Source organism: Drosophila elegans, unplaced genomic scaffold (genome assembly GCF_018152505.1).
Source record: "Drosophila elegans isolate 14027-0461.03 unplaced genomic scaffold, ASM1815250v1 contig_208, whole genome shotgun sequence".
Classification (NCBI taxonomy): Eukaryota; Metazoa; Arthropoda; class Insecta; order Diptera; family Drosophilidae; genus Drosophila; species Drosophila elegans.
In genome coordinates, this window is record NW_024545578.1 from 193,786 (window position 1) to 209,538 (window position 15,753).

General features: G+C 47.4%; 6 protein-coding genes across 12 annotated transcripts; 4 read left to right on the plus strand and 2 right to left on the minus strand.

Moving 5' to 3' along the window:
- Positions 1–1,194: 1,194 nt before the first annotated feature.
- On the minus strand, positions 1,195–2,904 carry LOC108146091 (mitochondrial carrier homolog 2). Its single transcript, XM_017271919.2, has 5 exons — positions 2,833–2,904; positions 2,443–2,745; positions 2,218–2,386; positions 1,651–2,148; positions 1,195–1,590 (listed from the first exon to the last, which is right to left on the minus strand). The coding sequence occupies exons 2-5, from the start codon at positions 2,651–2,653 to the stop codon at positions 1,518–1,520; spliced, it is 951 nt and encodes a 316-aa protein (XP_017127408.1). The 5' UTR covers positions 2,654–2,745; positions 2,833–2,904; the 3' UTR covers positions 1,195–1,517.
- Positions 2,905–2,938: 34 nt separating this feature from the next.
- Positions 2,939–4,097, plus strand: LOC108146092 (tRNA pseudouridine synthase-like 1). Its single transcript, XM_017271920.2, has 4 exons — positions 2,939–3,048; positions 3,108–3,236; positions 3,293–3,607; positions 3,665–4,097. Exons 1-4 carry the CDS (start codon positions 3,002–3,004, stop codon positions 4,095–4,097), a joined length of 924 nt encoding a protein of 307 aa, XP_017127409.1. The 5' UTR covers positions 2,939–3,001.
- Positions 4,098–4,106: 9 nt separating this feature from the next.
- LOC108146093 (dual specificity protein phosphatase 19) lies at positions 4,107–4,819 on the plus strand. The gene has a single exon (XM_017271921.2). The coding sequence runs from the start codon at positions 4,107–4,109 to the stop codon at positions 4,722–4,724; it is 618 nt and encodes a 205-aa protein (XP_017127410.1). The 3' UTR covers positions 4,725–4,819.
- LOC108146087 (ras association domain-containing protein 10) lies at positions 4,690–9,061 on the minus strand. Of its 5 annotated transcripts, XM_041707868.1 has the most exons (6): positions 8,507–9,061; positions 6,307–6,676; positions 5,960–6,252; positions 5,709–5,902; positions 4,957–5,649; positions 4,690–4,710 (listed from the first exon to the last, which is right to left on the minus strand). In XM_041707868.1, the coding sequence occupies exons 2-5, from the start codon at positions 6,673–6,675 to the stop codon at positions 4,967–4,969; spliced, it is 1,539 nt and encodes a 512-aa protein (XP_041563802.1). In that variant the 5' UTR covers position 6,676; positions 8,507–9,061; the 3' UTR covers positions 4,690–4,710; positions 4,957–4,966. The 5 variants fall into 5 exon arrangements, with proteins under 5 accessions (XP_041563802.1, XP_017127399.1, XP_017127400.1 ...); XM_017271910.2 differs by lacking the exon at positions 4,690–4,710 and having other exon boundaries at positions 4,830–5,649; XM_017271911.2 differs by lacking the exons at positions 4,690–4,710; positions 8,507–9,061 and adding an exon at positions 7,432–7,579 and having other exon boundaries at positions 4,830–5,649.
- A 2-nt stretch (positions 9,062–9,063) lies between these two features.
- On the plus strand, positions 9,064–11,124 carry LOC108146089 (arrestin domain-containing protein 4). 3 transcript variants are annotated; one of them, XM_017271915.2, is made up of 4 exons: positions 9,064–9,157; positions 9,774–10,270; positions 10,328–10,510; positions 10,571–11,124. In XM_017271915.2, the coding sequence occupies exons 2-4, from the start codon at positions 9,815–9,817 to the stop codon at positions 10,958–10,960; spliced, it is 1,029 nt and encodes a 342-aa protein (XP_017127404.1). In that variant the 5' UTR covers positions 9,064–9,157; positions 9,774–9,814; the 3' UTR covers positions 10,961–11,124. The 3 variants fall into 3 exon arrangements, with proteins under 3 accessions (XP_017127404.1, XP_017127403.1, XP_017127405.1); XM_017271914.2 differs by having other exon boundaries at positions 9,072–9,167; XM_017271916.2 differs by lacking the exon at positions 9,064–9,157 and adding an exon at positions 9,167–9,268.
- Positions 11,125–12,063: 939 nt separating this feature from the next.
- On the plus strand, positions 12,064–13,194 carry LOC108146090 (formylglycine-generating enzyme). The gene has a single exon (XM_017271918.2). The coding sequence runs from the start codon at positions 12,106–12,108 to the stop codon at positions 13,117–13,119; it is 1,014 nt and encodes a 337-aa protein (XP_017127407.1). The 5' UTR covers positions 12,064–12,105; the 3' UTR covers positions 13,120–13,194.
- Positions 13,195–15,753: the final 2,559 nt, after the last annotated feature.

The following is a 15,753-nucleotide window of genomic DNA, read 5'->3' on the forward strand; positions in this document are numbered from 1 at the left end:
ATAAGCAAAGGTGCCTGCAGCCTCGAGCCAAGTCACGAACACAAACACGCCCCAAAAAAACTATCTTTAACAGTCTAAGCCCACGGACCTCGAGCACCAGACCCTCAATCCCGGAGCCAGTTGCTCTGTGGGATTGCATTCCAGATTCCGATTGCGGAACGATAAACGGAGCCCCGGTCCATTTAGATTTTCCGATGCTCTTTCGTCGCCAATAGTTCAACAAATTACTTTTCCTTTAACCTTTTTTGCATCGGGCGAATCTCCACTAAGGAGGATGAAAAAATTATCAAAACACATTAAAGGAACACACGCAACAAATATTTATTCCAAAATAAAAACCCGCGAAAAGGCAACTTAGAGAATAACTAAAATAAATGTGTAAAGAAACAAGCAAAAATTTAAAAGTTAACGATATTTCTGTAATTGTAAATAATTGTGCGCAAAAATGTTTTTAATTAATACCATTACGTTAACTCTAATTATTAATTAATGATTATGATTATTAATTTTAATTCTAGTTTTTAGCAAAAATTTAATAAAAGCAAAAAAGCCTTATTTAAAAACATCATTTTTAAGAACCATTTATTTCCCCACAAACAAATAAAAGGTTTTCGTGCCAAATTCGTGACACAAACAAAGAAACAAGCAGTTTGCCCATCTCTAATTTGGGATTAGCTGCAAAATAACGGTTGTCTTCCAGAAAGCTTGCTTCCTATTGGTGGACCAATGGGAGCGCTTCATTCAAGAACATAATTAAAACCCAGTAGCCACCTACTAAAATTCCTGTTCGCCTGGTGTCAAGAATCAGAGAATTTTTATGCGCTCAAGTCTGGCTTTTTAATAAATTTCAATTCGTTTTAAGTCGAGCTGTGACCCACTCCGTCGGTCGAATTGCGATATTTCTCGATTTGGTACACCAGGCGAACAGAAATTTCAGTAGGCTGCGCCTGCGCAAATGCAGAAAGCAGCTACCCCCAAAAGCAGGCAATATAAAATTTTGAAGTCAACGGAGCTGCCCAAAAGTATGCAACAGATATAATATAAATAAACGAGAAAAAGTCTTCAGTAGTCTCAAAAAGCAACTCTTTTTTCCTAAACGAATATACGAATATTTTTAAGATATTTTTGCAGGTTACTTCAGATATTATGCGATGCCTTAGGTTTTTTTGGCCCATGCGAAATTTACAATTACTCTTGAAAGAAAAATCATTTTATTAAGTTTATCAAGTTTTGCAGTAAACAGTAACAAGACTGCGCAGGATGCCTTCGCCCTATTTTTTCTTTGCAGGAGAATTCAGTGCTAGTGGGATGCAGAAAGATAACTGAAATGGGAGTTCAGACACTTTAACGCGTGGAAATAAACTTGTATTAACGAAATTGTGACTGTGATTGTAGAGACAGAAAACAAATGCAGTTGTATTGGGTTGGAGTTGGTCGTCGTCGTCGTCGGCGCGGCTCCATTGAAATGCAGGGCAAACACAGCCTAGCCATGTGAAGTGGTCGTCTAGGCTCGGCGCCTACTGGTAACGCGCCAGCTTCGGCAGGGGCGCAAATGAGGTGGCTATAACCGGAGAGCTGATGGCTTGGGACCTGGAAAGACGTGTGAGACGTGGTTACTTAATGAATTCTCGAGTTCGAGCGAACACTAACCTCCAAAAAAGGGAGCTACCGCGTTTAAGCTCGCCGCGGATCTGCAAATCGTTCCAGCAGTCCACCCAGTTCTTGTAGGCCGGCATAATCGGCGGCTGGGCTGCCATTAGGCGGGAGCCACTAACCGCCGAGCAAGTGGAGACCACTTGCAGTGGATAGAGAAGGCTCGATACGGCAAACTGTGTGAAGCCGGCGTTGTACTGTCTACCCAACTTGTCCTTGATGACGTATTTGTTGAGGATGTAAACGGTGGAGCTGGACAGCACGAGGCAGGCCACATCGCAAAGCAGCTTTGGCACCAGGCCGGCAAAGAAGCCGGCAATGCCTTCAGTCTTCCAGATCTCGCCGACTGAGCCCACGATGGAGGTGTACAACGTCTCGCGGCCCACGAACTGCGCCATCATGCGCAGCGAGATCACGTGAAAGGGGTGCGATGCCACGATCCCGCTCACCGTCAGCACGATGTCTCGCTTAAGACTCGACTTGAACTGGACGTACCTGCAAGAAACCAGAGCATCAGTCGCACGGCTGTCAAGGGGCAGGTGGAATCTAATAAAAAAAACTTGCATTTCCTCCTCGCTCAGCTGCGAGTCGTCCTTGATCTCCTCCGGCTGCTCCAGTCCCAGTTTGTCGGCCACCCGCTCGCTCACCAGCATGGCCACCAGGGAGCCCACCAGCTTAGGGGCCAGTCCGCGGTAGCAGCCGTAGAAGCCGTCGACCCGCCGAATATGTCCAGCTGCAGGTGCGAGAAAACTTATCAGACCTGCCCGCCGACCGGAACTTTGTACCCACCGTACTGGAAGATGTTCGGCAGCTTCATGATCGGCTTGCCCAGTAGCGATTTGCCGGGCATTGCGGCGATCGGCTCGTAGCCTAGCTGGATGAGCGTCTTCGAGTACTCGAACGGGTGTAGGGCAGCACTGACGCCCAGCCGCATGCCGAAGCGGATCCAGCCGTTGACCTCCGTCTCCTCGCCGCGGGCGTACTCGGGAAAGCCGGCCATTCTAGTTACGTGGTGGGTGGGTGGGTGTTGCTGGTGCTGCTGACTGCTGATGCCGACGGGCGAACTCTGCAGCTTGGAATTTGGATGGACCGCTGTGGAAGACGAAAGACGTATTAGACCGGCTGCGGCCTTGCACTTGTTTTCGAAGCTATTGGGCGATTTTCAAAATTATTTATTACAAAATTCTTTCTGACAGCAGTGTGGCCGCGCGCTGTTCTTGTTGAATGCCTCACAGCCGAGATACCGATATTTTCTAGTTCACATCCGTAAAAACTATGTATCGATATATCGCCACCCCAAACATCTGTCTTTGGTCAGCTCTAGCTCTGTGGAGGCGTGCCGCATAACATGCACAGGTATTTGCTGAACATTTCGTATATCGGCACGACTTTTCGGTAAGTATGGGTGAAAAATAGCGCCAGGCATTGGCTAAACAAAGCTCTACTCACTCCAGTGGTATCCAGAAGACGGTCAATAAATCGGAGCAGTCTCACCTGGACACGAACTCAATTCAAGGGTGCCTCGAGCTGGCCTTGCGGACTTTTCATCCCACGAACGAGATACAGACCGTGTTATCCAGTCGGTAGGTGATGCAATAGAAAGCTGCCTAGTCGGCCTGCAGTCTCCACTCCCTTTCAGAACAGACGCTGGTGTTCATGCGCTTCACTCGACCGTGCATGTGGACCTAGAGCGCCCCAATGGACTGCCTTACGACACCACCACGCTGACGGGGGTGCTTAACCGCACGCTCGCCAAACAGCGGCTTCCCATCCGAGTGCTCAGCAGCCAGGTAGTGTCAGAATCCTTCCACTGCCGCTACCACGCCGTTGGCCGCACCTACCTGTACCGCTTTGCCGTGGCCAAGAATCCGTCCTCGGGGGACGACAATCTCCGGAACAAGGCGTTCGAGGCGTTTACGCCCGTGGAGGAAATCGATCGGTGTTATTTTCTGCAGTAAGGAACCATCGCAGGCAGTTCGGACCAAGTAGATGACCAGTTAATTCTCCACAGATCCCCCAGCTTTGACATTAATCGAGTACGAGCTGCGGCGCGAATGTTCATCGGCACCCACGACTTCCGCACTTTCATGAGCGTCAGCCGCCAGAAAGGACCTAGTCGAGATCACCCCATGTTCACGGTGCGCAAAATCGACGAGATCAATATACATCCGGGTAAGCCTCTTGCCCTGGCCGCGAACGCCACTCTGGCCACGGAAACCTACGACTATTGGGACATCGAGATCAAGGCCAAATCGTTTCTGTACAAGCAAGTGCGGCGCATTGTGGGCGCTTTGATTGCCTTGGGCAGCGACCGCATCGACGAGAGGTGCATCTACCAGATGCTCACCATTCCCTCAAAGAACTCGTGGAATCACCGGGTGCTCCTGGCGCCGGCCTGCGGGCTCTACCTGTGCCGTGTTCACTATCGAGGAGCGGACAACTAGGGCCGCGACATGATACTGCTGTACGAGCTGCAAAAGCGGCTGGCCAACCTGCGACCCACCGCCACTGTTGTTACCACTTCCACCGGTGCCCGCTACATTGAGCGGAGGAGATCTTCCGGCAGCGAAGACGGCACAGCCTCGAGTCCGCAGCAGCTGGAGGCGCGCCAGTACGGATTTGTTGTGGACACCAAGCCCGACACTGTGCCCGCCTGCATACTGAGCGAGTTCCTGTACCTGGGCTCTCAGGATGCAGTGACTCCCGAAAACATACTAAAGTACAAGCTAACGCACATTCTAAGCGTCGGCATACCGACGCCCCTTGTGGAGTGGCCTACTCTAGTCCAATGTAAGTACCTACCTTGCCTGGACCTGCCAGAAACCGACCTGATGCACTACGTCCTACCCGTGTCTCTTGAGTTTATCGATGAGGCGCGCAGGTCGCAGGGCTGCGTTCTCGTCCACTGCAACGCGGGCGTCTCGAGATCCGCCTCCGTGGTTATCGGCTATTTGATGCAGCGGCGGGACATGTGCTACGAGGATGCGTACAATCTGGTCAAGTCCTGGAGGCCGTGCATTCAGCCCAATGCGGGCTTCATGCAGCAGTTGAAGCAGTCTGGTAAAACATAAGTGAAGTTAAGCAATAAGCATTGTAGTTTGGTGTCCAGCTGTTTTTAGCTTACTTAGCCTTATTTGTTGTACAATACACACTTTTAACCACAAAACAGACGAGTGTTAAACTTAAACAATGAATCAAATTTCTATTTGGTTAGTTGACACAAATTTGGTACGGATATTCTAAATACGATAAACGAGATACTTGAATGAAATAAACCGCAGGTCCTTCGTTCTAGAATCTCACCTCGCCCAATTTAAACCAGAGTGCCTAGGTGTTGGAGGTCCATTTCCGAAACGACCGCGAATGCATTTTTGAGACCGAATTCTTCTTTAGGTACACTGGTTGCGGTAGCAGGATTTGCTGAGCCGCTCACTATGAACATTTGCTTCGATAATTCCTTGTTGGAGATTTGCCGAGCCTTCAAGTTCCTTTCTGTCAATCCCTGTTGCGTCAGGCGGCAGTTGTGTTGGTCTCTAAAACGCCAAAATATTGGCGGCCCAGAGTCACAGAGTTCATCTGCTTGGTTCTTGGGAGGTGGGCACGGATCCCCTCCTGCAGTTTCTTCGCAGTCAACGGCAGTATCCGCTTCTCTGCCGCTTCCAGTTACCGTTGTCTCGAATTCGCGACCCAAACACTCAAGCACTCCCAACTTGGCTTTTAGCTGCTCATTGGCCGTGAAAAGTTTCCGTTCCACTCGGTGAATATCCTCCACCTGAGCCGCCAACTCAGTGTCGAGTCTATCGATTTGCAGTAGCACCTCGCTCTTTGTCTGGTACGCCCGCTTCACCTGGTGTCTGCGCACCTTAGCGTGCAGGCTGAGCAGCAGCTCCTCCTCTCGCTGCAGTTGTTTGTTTACCGTGTGGATCTTCTCCAGCCAATACAGTCGGGTTTCGTCCTTGACGGTGTCACCGTCGTTTGACGTTTTGCAGTCCTCATCTGCAAGAGTTTGATTTGGTTGAGAAAGGCTGTTTTCACCAGCTTTGATTTCATTTTACCTGTCCTAATTCCATCATTACCATCCTCGAGTAACCTCACTATCCCCTCTTCAAACTCTTCTGGGTCTGGGCTGTTTTCCTGGGGCTCATCCAAGTCCTTCAGGTACGTCTCGAGCAGATAGTTTTTACCCAGCTCTCGTTCCCGCACTCGGTGCTTTTCCACCTCGATTTTCAGAATCTGGCGATCTTTCTCGCTGTTAAAAGTTGTTGATGAGAGTCAGGAATAGACAGAAAGACTCCCGCATACTCACTGCAACATTGACATCTGCTGGAGTATGGTCTCGTCCTGGGCCAGGATAATGTTCAGCAGACTCTCGTTCGGAGTCATGTGGTAGTTCCTCTGCTGCAGTTTCCGGCTTCTCTTTGGCTGCTTGGAGTGGCTGTTGTCCGTGGTCTTGGCGGAGGGCAGTACCTTGTGCTTTCCCCTTCGCCTAAAGCGCATGCTCCGCGAACTGTCCACTGGACTGCCCATTCCACTGTCCGCGTCCGTTGTCGGGGTGTGCTTGCGAGTCGAAGAGGCCAAATGGCGAAGCTGGAGCTGGCTCTATCCGAAAAAAAGGGTGAGAAAAGTTTAGCTTGGGGTAGGCGGTTCAATTACTTCCTCGCTGGGCAAAGCGTGACGGCTGGTGATAACATCAAAGAGCCTGGCGTTGCCGTCCAAATACTCCTCGTAGTGCTGCTGCTTCTGCACAATGGCGAACTCCTGCTGCGTGCGCAATGCGAGTCCCTCCTTCCGGAACATCTGTTTGTCTGTGTGGACCGTTTGATAGCTGATTAACGCGCAGATTAGATCTGCGCAGGTGGTGCTGGCGTCCACGCCGGATATCCAGTGCTCCTCGCCGTCGATCCAAATCGACAGGTTATCCGACAGCGTGGAGAGCGAGTCCACGTCGTCTCCTGGCGCTTGCAAGCTCTGGGGCTCGTAGCAACTAAGCGTTGGCTCACTGGTCATTGTGTCTACTGGCATTCTGTGGAAAGAGCACACGAAAAGGGGTTAGCTAACGCCGTCCACTCGAATACGGGGGGTATGCAAATCCAGGTATTGTATAAGACAAACAAATGCGACAAACAAAACATTCGGTGTAATTTATGCAGCTTAAGCGTTTGTAAGCGGAGTAGACAATCGGCTAACAGTTCTTCTCCAGAATCTGGTGCGCCTGTCCGTTAACAACGTGTCAAGATCGGCAATTAGCCAATTATGCAAATCTGAGGCAACATGACATGTGTTCACGGCATCGATATGATCGCGGACAAACTAGAACAAGCCACTCGCAAACAGCGAGGATGACTCATGGGGACTGTGTTACGAGGCCTGTTACAGATTCAACTTTCTCGCGTTACACCTGCCCGACTAAAGACAGTGCCAACTTTCCGCTGTCTTTCAATTGTCTTACCAGCGCGCTCGGCCTCATCGCTAAAACTGAGGCTCTGCGCGGCCAAGTTGGGCTTTAAGGCAACTCCATTCGGCTAAGAGAGGGCAAATGGAAGCGAAAGAAGCCAAGAGAGGCGAAAACAGTGGACAAGACGCACCAGCTCTCAATACCAACGATACTCTGAAGAAAAACATTTTGTTTTTCTCTTCGAGTCTTACGGTACCGTGGGTAAGTTTATGGCTGGACCCGGCCACTCCCCTCAGCAGTTGATGCTACGCCGAGATATTCTTTGCCGCCAGGCCTGGCTTTCGCTACTATTATGAAAGACGGAGGGAGGCTTACTTACTTACTATAATTACTACAGAGCCGGGCCTTTAACAAAGCGATAAACGAAGCCGAGATTTGGAGATCGGTCCGGTTGTGCACGGAGCAGCTACGAAACCACACTGACTTGGACTCCGACTCCAGCACACTTAATTGTTGGCTACCCGAAACTCTGAGCCCAACTAGTCGATTATCATTTCGGACCAAACAAGTATAGACGTCTCCACTCGGAGTAAGCTAATTTTCAGATACTCTGAACGGCCCAGACCGCAAACGGGAAATCTTTTAAGCCTCGTTTCCATCTGTCTTTGTGGTGAACGCTTGGGTCATTATAAGTCAACAATTCTCAGCAATTAAGCCGAGAAAACATAGAAATGGAAAACATCAGCCATTACCACTAAGTGTCACTAATGTACATAGTTGGGAGAAACCAAAAAGAAACTTGGCAAATCAACCAGAGAAATCATTTGTTTAGTCAGATAATCAGCATGGTCTTTGGCACAAATGGTTTTGTTTATACCAATATAAATCATCTGGACCTACTCTTTATAAATATTTTCTGATAAGTTGACCGCTCTTTCAATTGTTAAAGCAAATTTAATTGTTAAAGCAAAGATGATGTGTATATACTGTATAGTATATACCAATTTAAACCGTTGAGATCTACTCTTCCTACATATTTTCTGACAAGTTTCTCCGCGCTAAGATAGTTTGATGTTTACAACAATTAAATTAGTTGGGATTTATTTTTCAGACATATTTTCAAGTCAAATTGTGAAGCTAAGATTAGTATGTTTCCAACAGATTGAACTACCAACTGAGGAACTGATTACGCCTGGCGTTTCAGGGTATATAGGTATAGCATGGCTCTGGCTGCCATGCCATTCACCGATTCTGTTTTCGCAGTCAGTGCGGTTTCTGTTTTCTTTTGATAGTTTGCTTGGCTTTTGGCCTTTCATTTTCATGAGTTACAGTTGAGGTTCTTCGATTTGTATACCTTTAGACAACACTAAACCGGTATGAATTGCATGCATAATGCATAAATGTGTGCCACTTAATGCATTTATGTCTGCACACGTTTCGGGGTCTGCGAATACATACCTGTGGAGTACAGGCTGGGTGCCAGGTCGCCTATCTTACGGATCTATAAGTCAGGCATTTCTAGGTGTGACTTGGCTTTGGAGTGGCGACTCTGCCAACATTTTAAAATTTGATTAGCGAACTGATCTTGTAATCAAATCAATTTGATTTGCTTAGCCAAGTTGGTGGGTGATTCGCCAGTCCAGTGTGTGGCAACTTTGAGAAGGGCAATATGTTCTAAGGGTTCTCCGTATCAAGTTTCCATTGTTTTGGTTTTGGTCTTTTGTTGTCGGTTAGCCCGGTCCGGTTGAATCACCTGCGAAAAAGTGGCGGCATTAAGTGTATCCTGTGAGGCCGCTTGAAAGGCAAACTTAGCCATGCAGTACGTGTATACAAAGCACAATAAAAACAAAAGCGGCGAGGCTACTGATTGGGTATTACGACATCTAGCCTCGCCACCAGCTGGATCTCTCTCCAGCGGGTCGCTCGCCGAAACGCGCTCAAAACAAGTTGTTCAGCTGCCTTCTCTTCTTGGCCGCAAACCGATGCATGACGATGACGACGATCAGTTCAGTTGCTAAACAAACGTCAGCGAGCCCGGTTGAGATCGAGCCAAGTTTACTCGCGCTTAGGGCCAATTGGTGTTTCAATCTGGCCAAAAAACACCTTTGTGTGCGTACAGGTATTCGAGCAGCGATCACTTTTTCAAGTGCGCCCACAATGATCTAGAGAAAACAATTGATCTGTAGTTGAACTAACCAAAAATATATACACTGGGAATACGTAAGTGGATGTAGTCCACACAATGGCATTGAACTGGTTGGCGTCCGCTTTCCACGAGAAAATTACGTCAATTTCCTCTTCGATTTCGGTTTCGGTTCCCCAATGCCCAATCCGCAACATTGTCAACCAAATGCACCGAACTGGCTAGCCTATTATGGCGGTTGCAACTTACGAGTTTGGCCAAGATGTACATACTTGGCTATTGGCCTCCAGAGTTGGGGGCGTGACACGGCGAGATGCTCCACGCGCTGCCTTGCTGCAGATGTTCCGTGCACGCAGCCATCTCTGGGGCCAGGCCAAACTGGTTTTGCTTCCTTTGCCCGTCTAGATGCTACCCACATAAATATGCAAACCATTGGCGGTTGTATGTGAGGGCAGTCGGACGTAGCCAAGTATGACGGATAGGTTGTCATTACCGAGCCAAACCGAACCGAATTGACGCATGCGCGACGGTGCCAAATAATTGCAAACTCGAAAATGACAACTTTCGTTGGCTCTTTCCCAGAAACACGGAGCCGATGAACGCTGCCGCCAAACGGAGCCAAGATGCCGCGCAAGCTGCTTAAATTCCTGATCATCTTCGACAACACCTCCCTGCTGTACTTCCCGGGACAGTTCCTCTCCGGCAGGGTGCTCATCGAACTGCAGGACGAGACTCCGGCTCTGGGACTCCACTTCCATGTGGTCGGCGAGGGCGTGGTGCGCAACGGGCGGCGGCAGGAGCGGACGTACGACAAGGAGAACTACATCGACTTCCGCATGCGGCTCCTGGGGGACGTGGACCAGGGCGGTCCGGCCATACTCTCGCCGGGAATACACAGCTTTCCCTTCAAGCTCGGCTTGCCGCTGGGCCTACCCTCTACATTCCTGGGACGCTACGGCTGGATCCAGTTCTACTGCAAGGCTGCACTGCGCGAGAACAACGGCATTATCCACAAGAACCACCAGGTCTTCATCGTGATGAACCCCATCGACCTGAACCTGGAAAAGCCCATTTTGGCAGTGAGTAATTGTTCGAAACGTTCCCCGGTGAAAATCCTTACCCTTTGGATCTTCCAGCAACCTTTCACCTGCGAAGTGGAGCACAAGCTGGGCGTCGTGTGCGTGGGCGGAGGCCAGATCAAATGCAGGGTGTCCCTGGACCGCGGTGGCTATGTGCCCGGCGAGAATATTCTGGTAACCGCCTTCATCTCCAACTACAGCAATGTGTCCATCAAGCGGACCAAGGCGTCGCTGACTGAGGTGGGTTCCCCTGACCTTCGGCCATCGATCCAAACCTGACCTTGATCCTATTTCCTCCAGACCATCGAGTATTTGGCGCGTGGCAAGGTTGTGCAGACGGAGAAGCGGGAGCTGGCCGTCCTGGTGCGCGGCAAGGTCCGTCCGGGGGGCAAGGACGAGTGGCATAACGAGCTCTATGTGCCGCCCCTGCCGCCGACCAACCTGCACGGCTGCCACCTTATCAAAATTTCATACGACGTGTTCTTCGTCATTGAGCCCAAGTCCATGGAGAAGGAGATCAAGCTGCAGCTGCCAATTGTGCTGGCCACGTACCCGTTCCGACACTCCGGGGATGCGGCGAACGCCAACACCTGGCCGGAGTCGGTGCTCAAGCCGGACACCCACACCCACTATCCGTCCACGTTGCCAATATTCCGGCCCTGGCTGCACGAGAAGCCCAGCGAGGCATAGCCTCTGGTCTCTGGGGTCATAGTTTTGTTAACAACGATTTCAGCCATACACTAATTTAATAGTATTTAACTTGTACGTACCGTTTCTAATGTGTTTACCTTGTGCAACTGTGCGACTTACTTGTTTCTGAAAATAACTTCAAGATTAAACAATGTCAATAATAATTTCTGGTAGTTTCACAATAATGAAATATGGTTCATAAATTTCAGCTTTGACTTTTTTCTAATGAACGATAAATGACAGTTTGCTGAAAATTAATTTAAAAAATATTAACAGCATAAATGTATTTGAAAACTAATAATTTTGAAATCTTGACACATATTTTCCATGCAAAAGTCTTAATTTGTCGTCCAAATTGAATGTGGTGTGTGTCGTTAACTCGTAATAAAATTTCCCATCGATTGTTAATGATTACAAATTTTATAAGTTGCTAATCCCTTTCTAACTTTTGGCCTTTATTGCCTTGAATGATTATTTGGTAGATTGCAAAACAATTAAAACAAAAATTTATGGGAAAATATAAAACCAATTAATAAGTTTAGTTTTATAAAACTTGAAACTAATTTAAAATCCAAAAGTACTGACTTCGTCCAAAAACAATAAGCATTTTGGCTAAAACAACACAAAGATCAATTTCCAATATGGTCACGTTTTGATAAAGTGGTTATCTAGTCTGTCTGTCGTTTGGAAGCTAGTCACTCAGTTTTAAGGCTTTTCTTAATTGCAGGTAATAATAAATAGAAAAATAGAACTTTGTTGTTTCTCAACGTATATGAAAATCGGAAAACGATGTCAAATAGCTGCAGTGTTGTGGTGTCCTAGGTACCTTTTTTGGTACCAAGTATAAGATGCCTTTAATCTAAAATTTATTGACATTGCTTTTTTTATGCCTTCATTCCACACAGTCCATCCGTTGGAAACTGTAGGAATTTTCACCAAATGTGAAACTCCGGTTTCCACAGAGCACATCCACCGTCCACCTTCCGATTTCAGCTGATCTGAGTAGCTGTGGCTCGTCAAAACGTAAACAAAGTCAACAGGTCAACCATCTTTTGAATTAGTGGAATACCCTTCATAAACACGTAAGCAAAGAAGCAAAGAATGAAGATATTTACGCTGACGGAGGAAACGGGCACACTAGCGAAATGAAAATAATTGCATTGTTTATATGGGTAATATTGTGCAATTCCGCCTCCGGCGACTGTGGGTGTCAGGATCTGAACCGGAAGACGACAGCCGATAAGCCTCCACTGCCGGACCAAGTGTGCCAGCAACGGAAGCGGGGCGCCAACAGCCACTATCGGGATTACTATGGCGAGCTGGAGGCGGAACCGGAAATCAAGGACATGTCCCTAATTCCCGGAGGCACCGTCTCTGTGGGCACCGACGAGCCGCACTTCTCGGCCGATCGGGAGGCTCCGGAGCGACAGGTGAAGCTGCACGACTTCTTCCTGGACAAGTACGAAGTGTCCAACGACGCCTTCGCGGAGTTTGTGCTGGCCACCAACTACACCACGGAAGCGGAGCGCTTTGGTGACAGTTTCCTGTTCAAGACCCTGCTGAGTTCCTCGGAGCAGAAGGATTTGGAGGACTACCGCGTCGCGAGTGCCGTTTGGTGGTACAAGGTGGCCGGGGTGAGCTGGCGCCATCCCAATGGGGCGGACAGTAATCTGGACAACCTGGGACGACACCCCGTGGTGCACGTCTCATGGCGCGACGCCGTGGAGTACTGTTCCTGGGCTGGCAAGCGATTGCCAAGCGAGGCAGAGTGGGAGGCGTCCTGTCGCGGCGGCAAGGAGCGCAAACTGTTCCCGTGGGGCAACAAACTGATGCCCAGGGACGAGCACTGGCTGAACATCTGGCAGGGCGACTTCCCCGACGGCAACCTGGCCGAAGACGGCTACGAGTACACCTGTCCGGTGGATGCCTTCCGGCAGAACGTCTACGACCTGCACAACATGGTGGGCAACGTCTGGGAGTGGACGGCGGATCTGTGGGACGCGAACGACGTCAGCCAGAACCCGAATCGGGTGAAGAAGGGTGGTTCGTACTTGTGCCACAAGTCTTACTGTTACCGGTACAGGTGCGCGGCTCGCTCCCAGAACACCGAGGACAGCTCAGCCGGCAACCTGGGCTTTCGGTGCGCCAAGAACGCTTGAAATTTCATTGCAGAAATTGTTATGTATGATGTATGTATTGTATTGAGCAACAAATACATTGGAAGTTATAATATACTCTTTTTTATGTTGGGGTGTATTTCATTGTGGAACAATTATTTTAAATATTCTTATCTGAAAGCAAATTTTAAAAAACTTACAAAAAACTTACAAATTTGAAATTTGGAGGACATGAAGGAAAATGTGATACGTTTCACAAAGAATCAGTCATATACTTAATTTTTATCATTGTATAGAAGACAAATTTAATATCACAAACACAAATAAAAATTACTTCTGCCTTATTGCCTAAAAAAAACAAAGGAGTCGAGATTCTTAAATCGATCGGTGTTCTAATATTTTTGTTGCAGTTGCAGGCAGTTGGTAATGTTTCGAATCGGTAAGGTTACTACAAATGTTTTACATCGTAAGGATTAATACAATAAATTTTATTTAGTATATAGAAGATAAATATTAAAGAAATAAAAAAAAAAAATACTTCTAAAAGACCTATTGCCTATATTTCCCATATTTGGTACATAGCTAGATGTGAAACAGTCGCATATGTACATAGGATATCATGACCAAAGCTATAAAACAAAAGTGTGTAACAATATTACCTTTCACATTGCGAAGTACGATCCTCTTACTGCACTGGCAGTTTCCCTCCTTTTTGTTAAATAGTGCTGCTCATACGCTTCTTGGACCTTCTTCCGCTTGCGACGGGCCGTCAGCCTCGATCTAGCGAGCTGTGCCTCATTTGGCCCTGGGGGGCGGTACGGGAAGGGCAAGGAATTTCCCTCACGCCGCCTAGAAGAGAAACATCGATGGTCTTCAAATATACAGATAATCTCTAGCTATCTACGTACGATGCGGAGTCCTGACCAGCCCCTTCGTGGTGGTATAGATGCAGAGCTTGGGTCTCTGTGCGAGGGGTCATGGGCGCATTTGTGGGCGTTCTTGATTCAGCCGAGACTTGTGATGTGCAACGCAAGCAAAGCGGCTACAACCGGATCTCCCGAGCGGTCACCCCATACACCTGGTCGGCATGGACCTCCTCATTTCCTGGAAGATCACATTCTGGATCCCGTGACTTGATATCAACAGGTCGGTCCCACCGGGGTCCAGAATTTTCCGTGCTGCATGTCCATTACACTGCTTCAGGGGGCTCCGCACTGGATGCACTTCATCGGCGGCGGCTTGTTGCAGCAAAAGCAGTGGAACCCGTAAGCGGCTGCTGCGACGCAATAGGGAAATTTGTTTGGCGAAGCACCCACGCCCCATCCGTGGCAATCAAAACTAGCTTTTAACTTGACGACTGAGAAGAGTGAATAAATCCGTTATGAGCGATCCATGCTTTGTTGTAAGGACAGGTTGGAGTATCGATAGCTATCGATACCAAATAACTACGATGTTATTAAATGTGTAACGATATGCAGCTTGAGTTCAGTTGTTCAACTGTTTACAACTCGTGTTTTGTTACGTTACTTTACTTTATTTATAATAGTTTTACTCAAAATACATAAGCAATAAGTGTGTTCGGCTAAGAGCTTAACTACTTTATACATATTCTGTGTTATTTATAAAAAATAAAAAAAGTTGTGTCCATTAATTTCTTCGAACGTTAAGTGAAAAGTAACAAATATGGAAAAATGTTTACATACTTTATTACAGCTTCGTTCTAAATAATATGAATTAATAGTTGCATCCATTATTTTGTTCGAGTGTTGTTTAAGTTTAAGTTTAAGTTTTTTTTTCATCAAATACAAAAAAATTCTTTTTGGCTCCAAGATAAAATGGTTTATCCAGACTTCTTGTTATTTACTTAAATTAAACGTTGTCCTTTATTTTCTTAGAACGTTAAGTGGGATGAGCACCCTAATGTAATGCTATTAATAATAAAGTAATTTTTTTAATTTTTTCATAAAGAATATTTTTTAGCGTCGTTATTATTTATTTAAATAATATGTTATATCCATTATCTGGTTTAAATTTTGGTTGGCATATGAGAGCTCTAAGTGTTCATTGGTATTTCTGCTATTTAAGGGGCTATGTTTAAAAATAATTCATAAAAATCATAACAAATCCCTGTTCCTTTATCGAACAGGTATGGGTCAAGGCTCCTGCGCACGGCACTTTTACTTACTGAAAAAAAAGCTTTAATCCCTTTTCGAAAGGAGCTCTTGCTCCTGGCGCTTCTTCATACTCCTTCTGTAGGTGCGGCGCCTTTCCATAGCAAGCTCCAACTCATTTGGCCTGGGGGGCGGAGGTGGCATAAAGGTCAAGGGTTTTTCCTGAAGCCGGCTAAAAAAAAAAGTGCAATCAGACTAAAGCAAACGTGAACGTGGTCCGTTTTCTACGTACAAAGTTCGGCAGATGTGACAGGATCCGTTGGTCGGATTGCTGTGCCTCTCCCACAGGAAGTCCTGGATCAATTCATTACAACAGCCCTTTGTGTGTACGTAGATAAAGAATTTTGGTTGGAAACGGCGGTCATGGCTGAGAGAAAACGAAGACGTGCGGAGCACCATTGAAGCATTTCTTGTGCTTCTTGTTGAGATCGGTCAGATTGTGCAAATCGCCTAGGATATTGCACTTGATGCAGCGTCTGGGCGGAGATTTGGAGCAACAAAAGCA

Excerpts from the sequence above, each read along its gene's own strand:
- LOC108146091 (XM_017271919.2), bottom strand. The coding sequence starts at position 2,653 with ATGGCCGGCTTTCCCGAGTACGCCCGCGGCGAGGAGACGGAGGTCAAC. Across the intron at positions 2,387-2,442 it reads GCCGAACATCTTCCAGTACG|CTGGACATATTCGGCGGGTC; the intron begins GTGGGTACAAAG and ends TCGCACCTGCAG. Across the intron at positions 1,591-1,650 it reads GGTAGCTCCCTTTTTTGGAG|GTCCCAAGCCATCAGCTCTC; the intron begins GTTAGTGTTCGC and ends ACGTCTTTCCAG.
- LOC108146092 (XM_017271920.2), top strand. The coding sequence starts at position 3,002 with ATGCACAGGTATTTGCTGAACATTTCGTATATCGGCACGACTTTTCG. Across the intron at positions 3,049-3,107 it reads TATATCGGCACGACTTTTCG|TGGTATCCAGAAGACGGTCA; the intron begins GTAAGTATGGGT and ends TACTCACTCCAG. Across the intron at positions 3,608-3,664 it reads GATCGGTGTTATTTTCTGCA|ATCCCCCAGCTTTGACATTA; the intron begins GTAAGGAACCAT and ends AATTCTCCACAG.
- LOC108146093 (XM_017271921.2), top strand. The coding sequence starts at position 4,107 with ATGATACTGCTGTACGAGCTGCAAAAGCGGCTGGCCAACCTGCGACCC.
- LOC108146087 (XM_041707868.1), bottom strand. The coding sequence starts at position 6,675 with ATGCCAGTAGACACAATGACCAGTGAGCCAACGCTTAGTTGCTACGAG. Across the intron at positions 6,253-6,306 it reads ACGCTTTGCCCAGCGAGGAA|AGCCAGCTCCAGCTTCGCCA; the intron begins GTAATTGAACCG and ends TTTTTCGGATAG. Across the intron at positions 5,903-5,959 it reads CAGCAGATGTCAATGTTGCA|CGAGAAAGATCGCCAGATTC; the intron begins GTGAGTATGCGG and ends AACTTTTAACAG.
- LOC108146089 (XM_017271915.2), top strand. The coding sequence starts at position 9,815 with ATGCCGCGCAAGCTGCTTAAATTCCTGATCATCTTCGACAACACCTCC. Across the intron at positions 10,271-10,327 it reads TGGAAAAGCCCATTTTGGCA|CAACCTTTCACCTGCGAAGT; the intron begins GTGAGTAATTGT and ends TGGATCTTCCAG. Across the intron at positions 10,511-10,570 it reads CCAAGGCGTCGCTGACTGAG|ACCATCGAGTATTTGGCGCG; the intron begins GTGGGTTCCCCT and ends TATTTCCTCCAG.
- LOC108146090 (XM_017271918.2), top strand. The coding sequence starts at position 12,106 with ATGAAAATAATTGCATTGTTTATATGGGTAATATTGTGCAATTCCGCC.